This window comes from Myxocyprinus asiaticus, chromosome 25 (assembly GCF_019703515.2).
Source record: "Myxocyprinus asiaticus isolate MX2 ecotype Aquarium Trade chromosome 25, UBuf_Myxa_2, whole genome shotgun sequence".
Classification (NCBI taxonomy): domain Eukaryota; kingdom Metazoa; phylum Chordata; class Actinopteri; order Cypriniformes; family Catostomidae; genus Myxocyprinus; species Myxocyprinus asiaticus.
Window position 1 is genome coordinate 13,196,796 of NC_059368.1, and position 15,000 is coordinate 13,211,795.

Here is a 15,000-nt window from a genome sequence, read left to right on the forward strand (position 1 = left end):
AAGTAATTAAATAAACGCATGCCACTGAAAGCACACATTGCTCACATAAAACTGCCCTCATGAACATGAGACTGCCACAAAAAAAAAATTATTTCTAATGTCCCTAGAGTTCAAAGCAAGGTTTTCAGACCTGATCTAAAGACCTGAGTGGGCTGGCAGACCACAAGAATGATGGAGCTTCTAATCCCATTTACTCAAACGGGATGGCTTCTTTTCATGGCTCTTATCTCACCCTCTAATGGCTCAGGGCTGTTAGAAAAACATACAAACACTTTAACTGGCTGATCATCCAATACATGAAGTAGCATTCAGAGCATTGTATGTATTCATAACTGTCATAACAAGAAGATGAATCATATAGATACTGTATACCTTGTGTGTCACTATGACATATGATTTCATATATGAGTTTGAGCGGTGTCTAATTAAATACAGATATGCTAACTGATGGTCTCTGGGCTGATTAGACAGTCTTCCTTCGGTGGAATGATATTTCCAGCAAACTCTAGAACAAGAGCAAGAATAGAGCAACACTGCCATCAGGTGTTAAAGGATAAAAATAGTGTCAAGGAGAAATCGAGCAATAAACAGATATTTCAAACTGAACCTAAATGTAATAAGGTCTCAGGTAAATGAGTGTTGTATATGCTTAAACTCAGAGGTTTGTATTTTTGGAAAACCCACCCTTTGCTTAGCTTATCTGAAAGACTGCAGCACTATTTTGATATTTAGTACTGGGACAAATTAGCAACTTGCAACACAAAATCACAGATTTTTTTTTTCTTGTCTTTTAAGAGCCTTACTTTTAAAGCTAAAGTGAATAGTAGCATGTAGCTTCTTTTAAAGATTTCTTTATGTTACCATGAGTCAGAAAAAAAAAATAAATTGTAAGCTTGTATATAAACATGTAACACTTCAATATGAATGTAGATTATTCTGTCAAGATGTTTTTAACAATAAATCAGACTCAATCTAGGCATTGCAGAATCTGTCCTCATTCGGGATGTAATCTGGACAGATTTGGGCAGAGTCATGATTTATTTGTCCCTTGATTTGCATTACAGCATACATCAGCTACAGCTACAGGCAGGCAAGTGAGGCATTTTCTGCCAGTCAGTCACATGAAATATAATCAAAATGTCAATTTTATTTCAAAATTTAAAGCTGTATTGATGAGCAACAACTGTGTTAGAAACAAAAAGGCACACAGACATGAAGAGCACACATCACATATTAACAAAAATAAAAGCTGATATCTCCACCTTTAGCCAAAACAGATTTGAAAATACAGAACAAATTGGTTACATCACATTATGGTGTTTTACAGAACTGTCTTTTCTCATCATTACCGTATTATAAAATACAAAAGCACAATGATCCAAACACTTTCCTCATGCACTATTGACTACACTATAGCCAATAGCACTTCACTGTACAGTGTAACTCACAACCAATGCATCAGCCCCTTTGGTTAATATGATCACTGTTATTTATTTGAAAGCAACATTGCAAATATTGTTTGTTGAATGAATTTTCATAAGGCTGCTTGGTTTCTTTATTTGCGCTTTTGCACAATTTGTTAAGAATAAAGGTTTGCTTTCTTTACACTGAAGTAACTTGGAGGGAATGACTATGTAAATACACCAAAGTATTAACATCAAGTCCTTAAATAAATGTAAACATATACATCTTTTGAGGTCAGAATATTGACCCGCTTCACCTAAAAAAACATTACTGGAGCATTGTTCGGATATTTTTTGGAGTGGACTCATCGTTCAGGTGTTTTGTGGTGAACCTGGTGGTAAGAAAAAAAGACAAAAAATAATGTAATGATCATTGTGAAGCTTATAACAAAGAAAAGGGAGGGAAACTTACTTGAGGGCATTGAGGAGACCTTCAACATTATCTGCAGGCTGATCTTTCAAGACTTTAATGCACCCTTTCATCTAAAGAAAAATTGTAAACTGTCATTTTTAATCCGATAAAATAAGGAAAAAATATTTTGGTTGATTGAGGAAATATGTGGATGTAGTCTTACATCGATTTTTGAGGATTTGTTGAAAGCACCGTTTGGATGCACATGGTCGTAAAGGATAATAACCCCCACCATTACCCTCATACAAAAGAGGAGAGTCTCATCACTGTTGAAACGGCTTGTGTATTCTCTGTTAGCAGAGCAAAAAGACTGAGCTTACTGGCACAATGACATACTTCTTAACAGAATTCCTTCACCTTTTGAACAATTCATTTTCATCACTTTCGCAGTCATTTATGATTTCTTGACAATGATTATCATTATGATAATGATTAGAGTTCTAATGTCCCAAGATAAAAAAGTCCAGAGATTTGAAATCTCAGCTTTCTAAACCCCCATGTGCCACCTTGAGAAAGACTGTCTCATAAGAAATAGTTAATATCAAGCAACATTTGCTGGGCAATAAGCCACACAAGTAGTTTCCTTCAAATAGACAGACTGATGTTACACATTGGCTTGAGAGCAAGTTCTTATGGTACACAAGAGCAACATCTAGCTGCTGAAATTTTGAACTGAAATTGAGCATTTCAGAATCAAACTAGAAAAAGAAATTTCATCATAGAAACTTCATTGACTTAAAGATTTTAAGATTTTATCAATTTCCGTGACATTTCCAGTCTGGAAAAACTATTTAAAAATTCCCTGGTATTTCCAGGACCAGGACTGTAGAAACCCAAACAGTCTTACTGTAAGTTAACCCACCAATAATACAAAGACAGAGAACTAAACTGTCCACACTGAAGTTCTTCTCAATTTCCAATCCTTAATTACATGATTATGGCATGTTTATGTTTAAAAGAGCAGACATATTAAAAGGGAAATGAGGAGGGGATCGACTGGGTACTCACGGCGTCTCCAGCATGACCTTGCATACACTTGCCATGGTGCTCAGGCAGTCTGTGGTGTTCTCAAGAGGTAATGTCTTATTCTGCACAATGAGGGGGTATATTTATCAATATATGAAACAATTTTGTATTTTCTTTTCTGCAACTTAACATAACCGTTGATCCTTTCAAATCAATCAGCCTTGTATTCTACAGAATGTGATGAGAGCTAAACACCACCTACCTCTGTAACAAAGTTTGTTGTCGCTGTGCTCAGAGTCTTCAGCATGGGTGTGGCCTCCGCATAGAATAGAGACATTCTGTTTGCCATTTCATTATTGACCTCATTTTCAATATCCAACTTGAAAGAGAAGAAAAAAATCAAACAAGCAAAAAAAAAAAAAACATGAATGTGTGGACAATATCCTGTGTACTGTACCATGACATGTCAGGTCACTGCACTTACATTCATGTTGTTTAATCTATTTCGACTTATTGTTCTTCTGTAGTAGCTGAAGTCATTCTGGATTGCCGGAATTCTCATCTAAAAAAGATGACACAATATGGTGAGCTATGCTTTTCTTTCTTGGATTCCCCTAAAATGACTAGTGAACACAGCAAAGAACAAGAAACAGAATCAGCTGGCACCTTCAGCTCATCAAAGCGGAGGGTGAAATGCAGGATTTCTGCAAACTGTTTAGCGAGGGCCTGCTCCCTCTCCAGGTGCTGAGTGGGAGTGTACGGTGGACATGTCAGTGACTCCAAGAGGCTCTTCAGCGCTTCCTCTACATGGATGAGAGGAGAAATCAGATTAGATACAGTGCATCCGGAAAGTATTCACAGCGCTTCACTTTTTCCACATTTTGTTATGTTACAGCCTTATTCCAAAATGGATAAAATTCATTATTTTCCTCAGAATTCTACAAACAGTACCCATAATGACAACGTGAAAGAAGTTTGTTTGAAATCTTTGCAAATTTATTAAAAATAAATAAATAAATAAATAAATCACATGTACATAAGTATTCACAGCCTTTGCTCAATACTTTGTTGAAGCACCTTTGGCACCAATTACAGCCTCAAGTCTTTTTGAGTATGATGCTACAAGCTTGGCACACCTATTTTTGGGCAGTTTCTCCCATTCTTCTTTGCAGGACCTCTCAAGCTCCATCAGGTTGGATGGGGAGCGTCGGTGCACAGCCATTTTCAGATCTCTCCAGAGATGTTCAATCGGGTTCATGTCTCTGTACATTGCTGCATTCATCTTTCCCTCGATCCTGACTAGACTCCCAGTCCCTGCCACTGAAAAACATCCCCACAGCATGATGCTGCCACCACCATGCTTCACTGTAGGGATGGTATTGGCCAGGTGATGGGCGGTACCTGGTTTCCTCCAGGCATGACGCTTGCCATTCAGGCCAAAGAGTCCAATCTTTGTTTCTCATGGTCTGAGAGTCCTTCAGGTGCCTTTTGGCAAACTCCAGGTGGGCTGCCATGTGCCTTTTACTGAGGAGTGGCTTCCGTCTGGCCACTCTACCATACAGGCCTGATTGGTGGAGTGCTGCAGAGATGGTTGTTCTTCTGGAAGGTTCTCCTCTCTCCACAGAGAAACGCTGGAGCTCTGTCAGGGTGACCATCGGGTTCTTGGTCACCTCCCTGACTAAGGCCCTTCTCCCCCAATTGCTCAGTTTGGCCAGGCGGCCAGCTCTAGGAAGAGTCCTGGTGGTTCCAAACTTCTTCCATTTACGGATGATGGAGGCCACTGTGCTCATTGGGACCTTCAATGCTGCAGAAATGTTTCTGTACCCTTCCCCAGATCTGTGCCTCGATACAATCCTGTCTCGGAGGTCTACAGACAATTCCTTGGACTTCATGGCTTGGTTTGTGCTCTGACATGCACTGTTAACTGTGGGACCTTATATAGACAGGTGTGTGCCTTTCCAAATCATGTCCAATCAACTGAATTTACCACAGGTGGACTCCAATCAAGTTGTAGAAACATCTCAAGGATGATCAGTGGAAACAGGATGCACCTGAGCTCAATTTTGAGTGTCATGGCAAAGGCTGTGAATACTTATGAACATGTGATTTTTTTTCGTTTTTTATTTTTAATAAATTTGCAAAGATTTCAAACAAACTTCTTTCATGTTGTCATTACGGGGTATTGTTTGTAGAATTTTGAGGAAAATAATGAATTTAATCCATTTTGGAATAAGGCTGTAACATAACAAAATGTGGAAAAAGTGAAGCGCTGTGAATACTTTCCGGATGCACTGTATAGAGCTCGCATTACAATTTTACAGCCCAATGACAAAATACATGGGTGTTTCTTCAATTTCGGGCACTTTTATCCCTGAGAATTTCTAGGAAGTTAAATCCTGTTAAAACATAATTTAACACTCTCACTAGTTTATTTCATTTATATACAGTTTAAGTCACCTTAGCCAAAAACATTTAAACTTAGTTTTTTTACAATTCCTGACATTTAATCGTAGAAAACATTCCCTGTCTTAGGTCAGTTAGGATCACTACTTTTTTTAAGAATGTGAAATGTCAGAATAATAGTAGAGATAATGATTTATTTCAGCTTTTATTTCTTTCATCACATTCCCAGTGGGTCAGAAGTTTACATACACTGTTGTATTTGGTAGCATTGCCTTTAAATTGTTTAACTTGGTTCAGACCCAAGTTTTGGGTAGTCTTCCACAAGCTTCTCACAATAAGTTGCTGGAATTTTGGCCCATTCCTCCAGACAGAACTGGTGTAACTAAGTCAGGTTTGTAGGCCTCCTTGCTCACACAGGCTTTTTCAGTTCTGCCCACAAATTTTCTATCGGATTGAGGTCAGGGCTTTGTGATGGCCACTCCAATACCTTGACTTTGTTTTCCTTAAGCCATTTTGCCACAACTTTGTAGGTATGCTTGGGGTCATTGTCCATTTGATAGACCCATTTGCGACCGAGCTTTAACTTTCTGGCTGATGTCTTGAGATGTTGCTTTGATATATCCACATAATTTTCCTTCCTCATGATGCCATCTATTTTGTGAAGTGCACCAGTCCCTCCAGCAGCAAAGCACCCCCACAACATGATGCTGCCACCCCCATGCTTCACGGTTGGGATGGTGTTCTTCAGCTTGCAAGCCTCACCCTTTTTCCTCCAAACATAACGATGGTCATTAGACCAGAGGATATTTCTCCAAAAAGTAAGATCTTTGTCCCCATGTGCACTTGCAAACTGCAGTCTGGCTTTTTTATGGCAGTTTTGGAGCAGTGGCTTCTTCCTTGCTGAGCAGTATTTCAAGTTATGTCGATATAGGACTCGCTTTACTGTGGCTATAGATACTTGTTTACCTGTTTCCTCCAGCATCTTCACAAGGTCCTTTGCTGTTGTTCTGGGATTGATTTGCACTTTTCGCACCAAACTATGTTCATCTCTAGGAGACAGAATGTGTCTCCTTCCTAAGCAGTATGATGGCTGCGTGGTCCCATGGTGTTTATACTCGCATACTATTGTTTGTACAGATAGATATGGTAACTTCAGGCATTTGGAAATTGCTCGTAAAGATGAACCAGACGTGTGGAGGTCCACAACTGTTTGTTTTTTTGTTTTTGTTTTTTTGAGGTCTTGGCTGATTTCTTTTGATTTTCCCATGATGTCATCATGGCAAAGAGGCAGTGAGTTTGAAGGTAGGCCTTAAAATGCATCCACAGGTACACCTCCTATCAGATGCTAACTGGAATTTTCCAAGCTGCTTAAAGGCACAGTTAACTTGGTGTATGTAAACTTCTGACCCACTGGAATTGTGATATAGTCAATTAAATGTGAAACAATCTGTCTGTAAACAATTTTCTGAAAAATTACTCATGTCATGCACAAAGTAGATGTCCTAAACGACTTGCCAAAACTATAGTTTGCTAATATTAAATCTGTGGAGTGGTTAAAAAAATTAGTTTTAATGACTTCAACCTAAGTGTATGTAAACTTCTGACTTCAACTGTACTAACAATGTCCAACAGTGTATGTACATGAATTACAGGAAATCATCATTTTTGTCATTTTTTTCTTAAAGTCCTGGATATTTCCACATCTCAAATTCTGTATTGTGTCTAATAGAATTCTGTGGTGGAAATGACTGTGATAATTAATTTGTTTTATGTTTTTAAGATATAATGGAATCTGTCTGACTCTTTGTATTGCTAGGGCTAATTTCATAGATAAAATTGTATGTATCCAAAAGACACAATTATATAATATTTTCACACTTGGATTATTTGGCAAAATTACAGCTTGATCGGAAACAATGCAATAAAGAAAACAAAATTTGCACACAAATGGTATTTACCTTGATTTACCTTTGTTTTCTTCAAACATCACTTATCACATATTTCATCTCACGTATGCTCTTCACTGACACTTAAGTCAACTTGGTTAAATAAGTGCACTAACTTTTGAAATAAATTTATTAGGAGCTAAATTGTTTGGAGTCATATAAATGACTCATAATATTTGAAAAATTGATAGAAATAATTTTCACACATTAACATGTTGAAATGGTTTGTTTATTTTACTCTTTGTTTAAATTATCATAGTTTTAAACATGTAAAATAAATATATTTTTGTAATGGATTTTCATAGTTTAATATTGAAAGTCTAGGTCTGGGACAAGACCTAAAACAATAAAATCTATACATTAAAGGCATTTGAAAAGAACCAAAAAAAAAAACAAAAAAAAAAGATTTCATCCTAGTAAAAAGTTTACAATAAGTAAAATTATGAAATCTGATTTAATAAAAATCAACCCCTGGGACATTAAATTGCCCAAAGTTGAAACAACACCCCATTTGTATGGATGTAATTATGTCAGTTTACCTAGTTTCAATGAAAAGGCATAGAACTTCTTTAGGCGGATAACAAGGGGACACACGGAGTTCCATGCTCTCTCCTGAAGGAGCATGTCATTAGGATTCTGTATTGCCTAAAATGAAAAGCAAGTCATTCAATTTAATTTGCATTGAGAATGCTTTTAAAATGAGTTGACTGACCTACAAAGCAAAAACAATAATATTTTTCTTTTTTTTTTTCTATTTCTTGTAATATATTTGCAGGTGTCAGACATACATCTCGTATTTCCTGACCCGCCCCCTTGTAGGCCTGTAAGCCAGACAGGATGCTCTCCGACTCCTGGAGTACAGCGTTCACCTGGTTCCACACGTCTCTCTCACAGTCTGTTGGCTGCGCATCTAAAACAAATCAACTTCATTACACAATAACAAACACTAGTTATCTAATGCAATGAATTTCATTGCTTTACACCGTGTCCTAAACAAGCGCAACACAATTTCCAGCAACAAGATTTCAAGCCAATTACAACATAACTGATGTTAAGTATACAGTTATCTGGAGCGCGATTTTGAAAAAATTATATTTCACTGTAGGTTGGGCCACCAAGCACCTCACAGCACAAACAGAAACAGTGAAAAATTTCATTTGTCCTGTCATTTGTCACTTAGAATGGTCATGGCTAGTTAGGACAAAAACATAGATTTGCATAAAGAGATTTATCGCTTGTCACTTTGTCACGTCTGGTTAGGACAGGTGTTAGGTAATAAAATATCAAACAAAATGGCATCTGCAAACAAAGGATGCTAGACCTTTTCTCAGACCTAACTGTACTTTTCTTACGTTTCCATTTTAGCTTTTATTTATAATCAAATTGTTTCAAAATCATTTTATTTAAAGCATGAATTCAGTTCCCCACAGGGTGCCCTCGCTGAGTAACCACAGGTGTAGTTCATCACATTAATGGACATATTCTACTTGCAGCCGGTTTGGCAACCGGAACATGTCCCAATATTTTTGCATTTAATTTTAAACAGTGCATGTATTATTTTATAATTTAAAACCTCTTTTTGTGAAATCTTTTGCTTGAAAAGTGTGCTTATACGATATTTAAAATAAATGCCATTTGGTTTGATATAATGTTATCTATAGGCAATGACATTGATACAAGTGGCCAAATATTTTTGTGTGTACTTCATACAGCACACACATACATGCGAACACACGCACACGCACGCGCACACACACACACGTATATCATAAATGCATATACTGTAAATATGCATCCTGCAATAAAATCTAACTAATCATAATTTTTGTTTGGTTTAAAGCAGAGATTCCCCAATATTTCCAAATTTCATGGAGATGCTTATACCAAAAATTTATTTCTAGCTTATTTGTGGGTTATGGCTCCTGAAATTCATTAAAAAACACAACATTAAGGAAATGTTGAACATTTTGGGTGAAGCTCTCTTTAAAGTCTACGGATAGAAAAATAAATCATATTTACAGTGCAATGTAATATAATATAATTGGGTTTGAACAGGGTCACAGAGGGTTTAAAGCTGAAGTGTGTAATTTCTTTTCACCACAACCACCATCAAACGGAACTGCAAAATGAACATTGTTTTCAAACAGCTTTCCCGAATACTCCCACATCTGCCATTGATTGAGCAAACAGATAGTCCTGCTCCAAACTCACGCTATTGGTTGTGTCACTGTTTTTGTGTCTGGCTGGACGGGCCGCTAAAACAAACAGAGCCATTTTTAAAAAGTCACATAGACACAGTGCTTACAGTTATAGAGGAAATAACCACAATAAGTGGCTTACTTAAAGTTGTCACTGCACATTAAACTGGATGGGAGAAAGTATTTCAACATCACAAACTTCAGCTTTAAATTTTTACTGGGTAAGTATACAGAGGTATAAAGGTTTGACAGGTCTAAGATTTTAGAAAGAGACAAGTAAAGACCAGAGAAGACAGAATGTCATGCCAATTTCAGGAAAATGTCACAGAACAAGCAGGAGCACAGCTGAAAAGAGCAAGCAGATCATTTCTCAGAGAATGTAATACAGAGTGAGTGCTGCTACACAGACCAACACAGCTGCATTGAAGTTGTTGTTAGTTACAAATACTGATGATTGGTTTTCATGCACATAGGTTTGCCAGCAACAAATCAGAATTTCAAAGAACCATTTTTGCATATGCAATCTTAATGGAGTAACTAGACTGAGTGAAAGACTGGACGTTCAGAAAATGAGAGGATATGCAAACTACTTTCACTATCAACCTCATTTGCACAAAACATTTGCAATGCAAAAGGATTGTGAAGCTCTGTTTTGCTGTTTTCAAGGACGATTCAGACAATGCTACTTGCAAAATGTTAGCAGCTGGAAAAATTGACAGACACAAGGCCAGGCAAAAGCTCTGCTCACTTTCAAAGTCAAGGAAAAAGTTTGGCCCCTGATCAAACTCTGTGCAAGTGAGCACTTTTAACAGATTCCCCATTTGGTTTCTGAAAGAGAAAAGCCAGAAGAGAAAAAGAGAGAGAAAGAGATAGGTGTTGCATGTCAAGGACAGTAACATCACAGGACTTCATTGAGCGTAAAAGAGTCATTCTGCCTAGTTTCATGCTCCTAAATACAGCTTTCCCTCATCAGTTTCTCATGGTGAACATGAAACATTTCCTAAATCGAAACCATTTTCATTTAAAAACCTTTGAGAAATCATTAATGCAGCACATTTATTCTAGTTTACTCCCAGGACAAGCTTTAAGTGCAAGTGCTCTCTACAGCAGTAGAAATAGCATAAAACTTTCAAATGAAGAAAATGTGAGTTGCAGAGACTAAAATGGCTAAGAATGAACCAAATATGTGAATCAATCTTTACTGTCATTTCATACCATTTATTCACCAAGGGAAGCAAAGAGGGAAAACTGTTCTGTAAGAAAGCATTTCGATAGTCAGTCCAGCTCCTCCAGCCACCGCTATGGAGAAAAACGACTGGTTATAGTCTTGCCAACCCCAGACTCCACCTCTTCACAAAACTTACTTTCAAAGTCCAGGAAAAAATGTGGATAGTTCTCTATTTCCCTTGTAAGGACTTTTAGAAGATTACCCATTCCAGCGAAACCTAATCCAGATATAATGATAAAGAAATGAATGAAAAAAGGAGCAATGAGAACTCTTGCATTTTAAAAAATATCACCTGATTCATAGCAACTGATGGGAGTACTCTCAATAATACATGTTCTACAGAATCTCACCTATGTTTGCTAAATAAAAGAAAACAATACTACAACGCCTTTTATACAGAGTATATGACCTCATTTGAAACGACGGCATGCATTTCAAATAGTAGAAACTATTTTGTCTTCTGGCTGTGGGTGGTAACTAAGAATTTTCCTCTTAATTACATACGAGAAGTGGTAAGTAAAATTACTGGAGCAGCTTTAACTCTGTTTATTACAGAGAATGGCTGGAGAAATAGCTGAGTTGATACTTCATTCTGACAGTCTTTCTTTATATACCTTGCTAAGACACATCACTCGATTCATATAATAACTATGCCTAGTTATACTGGCAGACCTTTAATAATACAGCAACAACGAAAGCGAACTTAAAACAAATGCATCTGCCTATGTATGTCTATATGGTGCCTGACCACGTCAGCTCTCATTGCCTAATTAATTAAATAATAAATGAAAATGTATAACTTTTAAAACATAAATGGTAATAATAATAATAATAATAATAATAATAATAATGAAACATTTAAATGGAAAACTTGAATGATCTTATTAAAATAAAAATAAACAACAACAAAAATGTGGAGACCTTGTAAACTTTACATTTAATAATAGGTTAACATTACTTAATTAGTAAATAATTTAGGTTTTAGACAAGGGGTTCTGCTGACCAAAAAGGAACCCTTGCTGTAATGCATTTAAATACATGGCAATGGTTGCAACAACTTGATCCAGTAGAGGGAGCAAGTGCACATCATAACGCTATTGGGCCAGTTGCATAAACATAGCCATTAACTTGAGACTGCGTCTAACAATTAGTTTGACTTACTAAAGATGCCAGAGAAAGTCTGTTGCATAAAACAAGCTCACAGCTGTTTTTAGTAAGACAGTCTTATTCGCACTGCACTGTGGGAAAAGTAAGACACAGAATGACTTAGGGCGTTTTCCAAATGGCATTTATGTGCCCTTGAAGGGCACTTCGGGAAGGGGGTGCTACTCGAAAGGTTGTTCCAAACAAAAAATATTAATTATTTCACAAAGGGCCCTTTCACAAGACTTTAGTGAAGGCTACATTTAAACTGTGATGCCATGCTCCCATCAGAGTGCCCACATCAAGAGCTCCGTCTTTCGTAGTGAGTAGGGCATAGGGATGATCTCTTTCGATTGGATTTTCGCCCTTTAAAAAAAAAAAAAAAAAAAAAAGTAGTGGACGGTGGGCACTCAACACCTTCGCTTAAAAGATTTGTTGAGTTATTTTCCATGGCAACATAGAAATGTCAACGAAAGTTAGCCTAGGGCTATGTAGACTTACATTTTGGTCTTAAATTAGGCTGATTTAAGTTTTATGCTACTGACTAGTCCAACATTTTAGACAACTAACTTGTAAGACTAGTCTAAAACAGATTTATGCAACCGGCCCATTATCTGGTATTTCTGGTAGTAAATCTCAGCATCTAAAAAGGATGCACTGTAGTGGTGTGCAAAGTGACTATGTAACCTAAGCCAGAATATTTAATGAGTTTGCATTTTAATTTTTCATATTCATCTACAAGTCTAGAAATGATTAACAGCTGCCCCTTCAAACAAGGTTGAATCCACAAGTCACAGTTTGATTCTCCAGATAATCATCTATGCAAGAGGATGTGAAGACAATGCTGTTTCTGCTGTATGTGGTTAACCACCACACGAGTGCAGCCGATTCAAACAAGTTTCCTGTCAAATCTACAGTGCTCCAACCTTCGGAACAACTGCACTTGCAAAAGCATGAGAAACTGTTACTCGTGTGGCTGTGAAACAAAGCAGGCACAGAACGTTCTGCCCATTTCTAAGCCACTGTGCAAGAGTGTGTGTGTCCATCACTATGAACTCTATTCATCATACAACACAGAGAATCATCACAGTATGGCAAATTCAGCATGCCTGCATTCAGACCAGCTCTCTGCCCACATACTGCTATTACAAATGCATCAGAAAACACATGCACACGCACACAGGCCTTGTCCTGCATCGTTAAGGAGGTGACCTTATGGTGTAAAAATGTTGGAGGGACCTTGGCAGTGTGTTTGTGAAGTGTAATGAAAACCTTTAACATGTTCCTTGTGCTTGTCAGACTGACAGACCTTTCACAAGTGCTCTAGTGCCCTTCACATGCTTTTGGGAGCTATGGAAAAATTGTGAAGATAAGGGGCAAGAGAAAATATTTTAAACCGGAATAACCAGGAAAGTCGGTAAGGGAATGTTGTAGAAAACGTCCTGTTTATAAAAACGAGAGTTAAAATGAACAACAATCTTAATAAAGGGAAATTGATGTATGGTACAGTTTTTTGCATCTGGGTGATATTAATACTAGCTGTAGTAAAACGGACAGTTCTGAATCTAAATTCTGATTGGATGAGGCACGTATGAAGCTGTTATAAAATATAAACTATAACGCACTATAAACGCACACCTGTGACGGCACATTCTGTATTAAAAGGAAAGTTCCAGGTTCAATACAGAACAAACTTTAGCTCAACCGACAGCATCTGCAGCATAACGTTGATTAACAAAATATTGGACTTGTCACTCATTTATTTAAAAAAATAAAGATCAAGGCTACAATAAAGCACTTAAGCCCAAAGTATACTTAGATCACACGCAAACACGCGTATGCATACTCGACATGTTATGCAAATTTTGGCATCGGCAGAGTGATCTGAACACGCGCAGCCTGATTTTTCAAACCGTGCGTCTCTGAACGCGCAGAATGCACATGCATCTAGAATTATTTGCACTAATTAGTGGGTCCACAAGTTGGCAACACTCACCGTTGAGCCGTTGCTTTCACAAAGAAGTGCTAAAAGATGTAAATCGCCACTAATCATCAGGGGCCGGTCGCACCAACTATAGATAAGTTAGAACTTAGCCTAGTTGTGGCGTAAATGGGCACTAAGTCACAATTTACGCACTACTAAATATGTGAGCGTTGCACCATTAGACTTAGGTAGGACGTAACCCTACGTATAAACTAAATATTTATGGAAGCCTCCGACCAGGAGTAACGGATGGATTAAAAAAGTAGACTCATTTAATGACATCAATGAGCTCATGTTTTGGTTGACAGGCTTCAGTCCTTTCGACATATCCTATGATGATGTTAGCATTTACACTCGTTTACATTTACGGGAGAAAACATTATGTAAAAAACGTACTTTTTCAGCATGAAACTGATCTAATGGTGCACTTTCCTGTGTATGCTGCCCAGTGTCAAATTTCAACATATACAAAATATATAAGATATTACAATTAGTAAATGTCTATTTTTCCACCATGTTTTAGTATTTATTTATTGCCCATTATTCATCTGAGATACAGTTATTGAATACTGTTATTTACATAGGCTATTTTTACATAGGCTTTTATTACATATCGTATTTCAATGGGAATATCATTTATTACAGTTACGCGAGCAAACAAGGTTTGAACATCAACCGTAACAAGATCAAACTGAAATTCACGGCTGTTTAACACTTCTGTGTACAAATTTAAAGGCTGCTTATTGGATCAATACAAGTAAACGTCATATTATGCGACTACGCATTACTTTACGGAGAGCTTACGACCGACTAGCTAAGTCTTGCCTTAAGAACATGTGGTGCAACCAAATTAAGCACTGACTTAGTAGTAACAAGTAGTTACTAAGCCCTTAGTGTGAACTTTACGTCTCAACTTAAGTGAGACCTTACGCACAGCTGCTGCAACCCTACCCTGAAGACGAAGCTGGAAATAAGGACAATGGATGTGCACATCGATGGAGCATGTGTGCGGAGGTCAGGAGATACCTGCTTTTGTATAACACCAGTCTGTCTAAACTGGGTCTAAACTCCTTAACCCTGTAAAGCCTGACATATGAAAGAATTGTCAAAAAATTCAAATTATTTAGAATTAAACATTTTTAGTACCATATTATACCAAAATATAAAAATAAATTGTTAAAAAAAAAAAATTTAATATACCATATTTGATACATTAGGCTTTAAAGGTCATTATCCTCCTGAGGAATAAGTTTTTCT

General features: G+C 37.2%; 1 protein-coding gene across 6 annotated transcripts in view; it reads right to left on the reverse strand.

Annotated features, from left to right (window-relative positions):
• Nucleotides 1-1,127: 1,127 nt before the first annotated feature.
• LOC127416172 (CYFIP-related Rac1 interactor A) overlaps nucleotides 1,128-15,000 on the reverse strand; it is a 41,512-nt gene continuing 27,639 nt past the window's right edge. For 2 of the 6 annotated variants that reach the window (XM_051655363.1, XM_051655365.1), the window contains exons 3-12: nucleotides 10,137-10,216; nucleotides 7,979-8,100; nucleotides 7,730-7,835; nucleotides 3,508-3,644; nucleotides 3,326-3,403; nucleotides 3,104-3,220; nucleotides 2,884-2,963; nucleotides 2,039-2,165; nucleotides 1,876-1,946; nucleotides 1,128-1,795 (exon numbers count right to left, since the gene is read on the reverse strand). In XM_051655363.1, coding sequence (XP_051511323.1) covers nucleotides 1,732-1,795; nucleotides 1,876-1,946; nucleotides 2,039-2,165; nucleotides 2,884-2,963; nucleotides 3,104-3,220; nucleotides 3,326-3,403; nucleotides 3,508-3,644; nucleotides 7,730-7,835; nucleotides 7,979-8,100; nucleotides 10,137-10,209 — 975 coding nt within the window. In that variant the 5' untranslated portion in view covers nucleotides 10,210-10,216 and the 3' untranslated portion in view covers nucleotides 1,128-1,731. Of the gene's footprint in view, nucleotides 1,796-1,875; nucleotides 1,947-2,038; nucleotides 2,166-2,883; nucleotides 2,964-3,103; nucleotides 3,221-3,325; nucleotides 3,404-3,507; nucleotides 3,645-7,729; nucleotides 7,836-7,978; nucleotides 8,101-10,136; nucleotides 10,217-10,752; nucleotides 10,834-15,000 lie in introns of all 6 variants that reach the window. The other 4 variants (XM_051655366.1, XM_051655367.1, XM_051655364.1 and 1 more) reach the window with 3 other exon arrangements.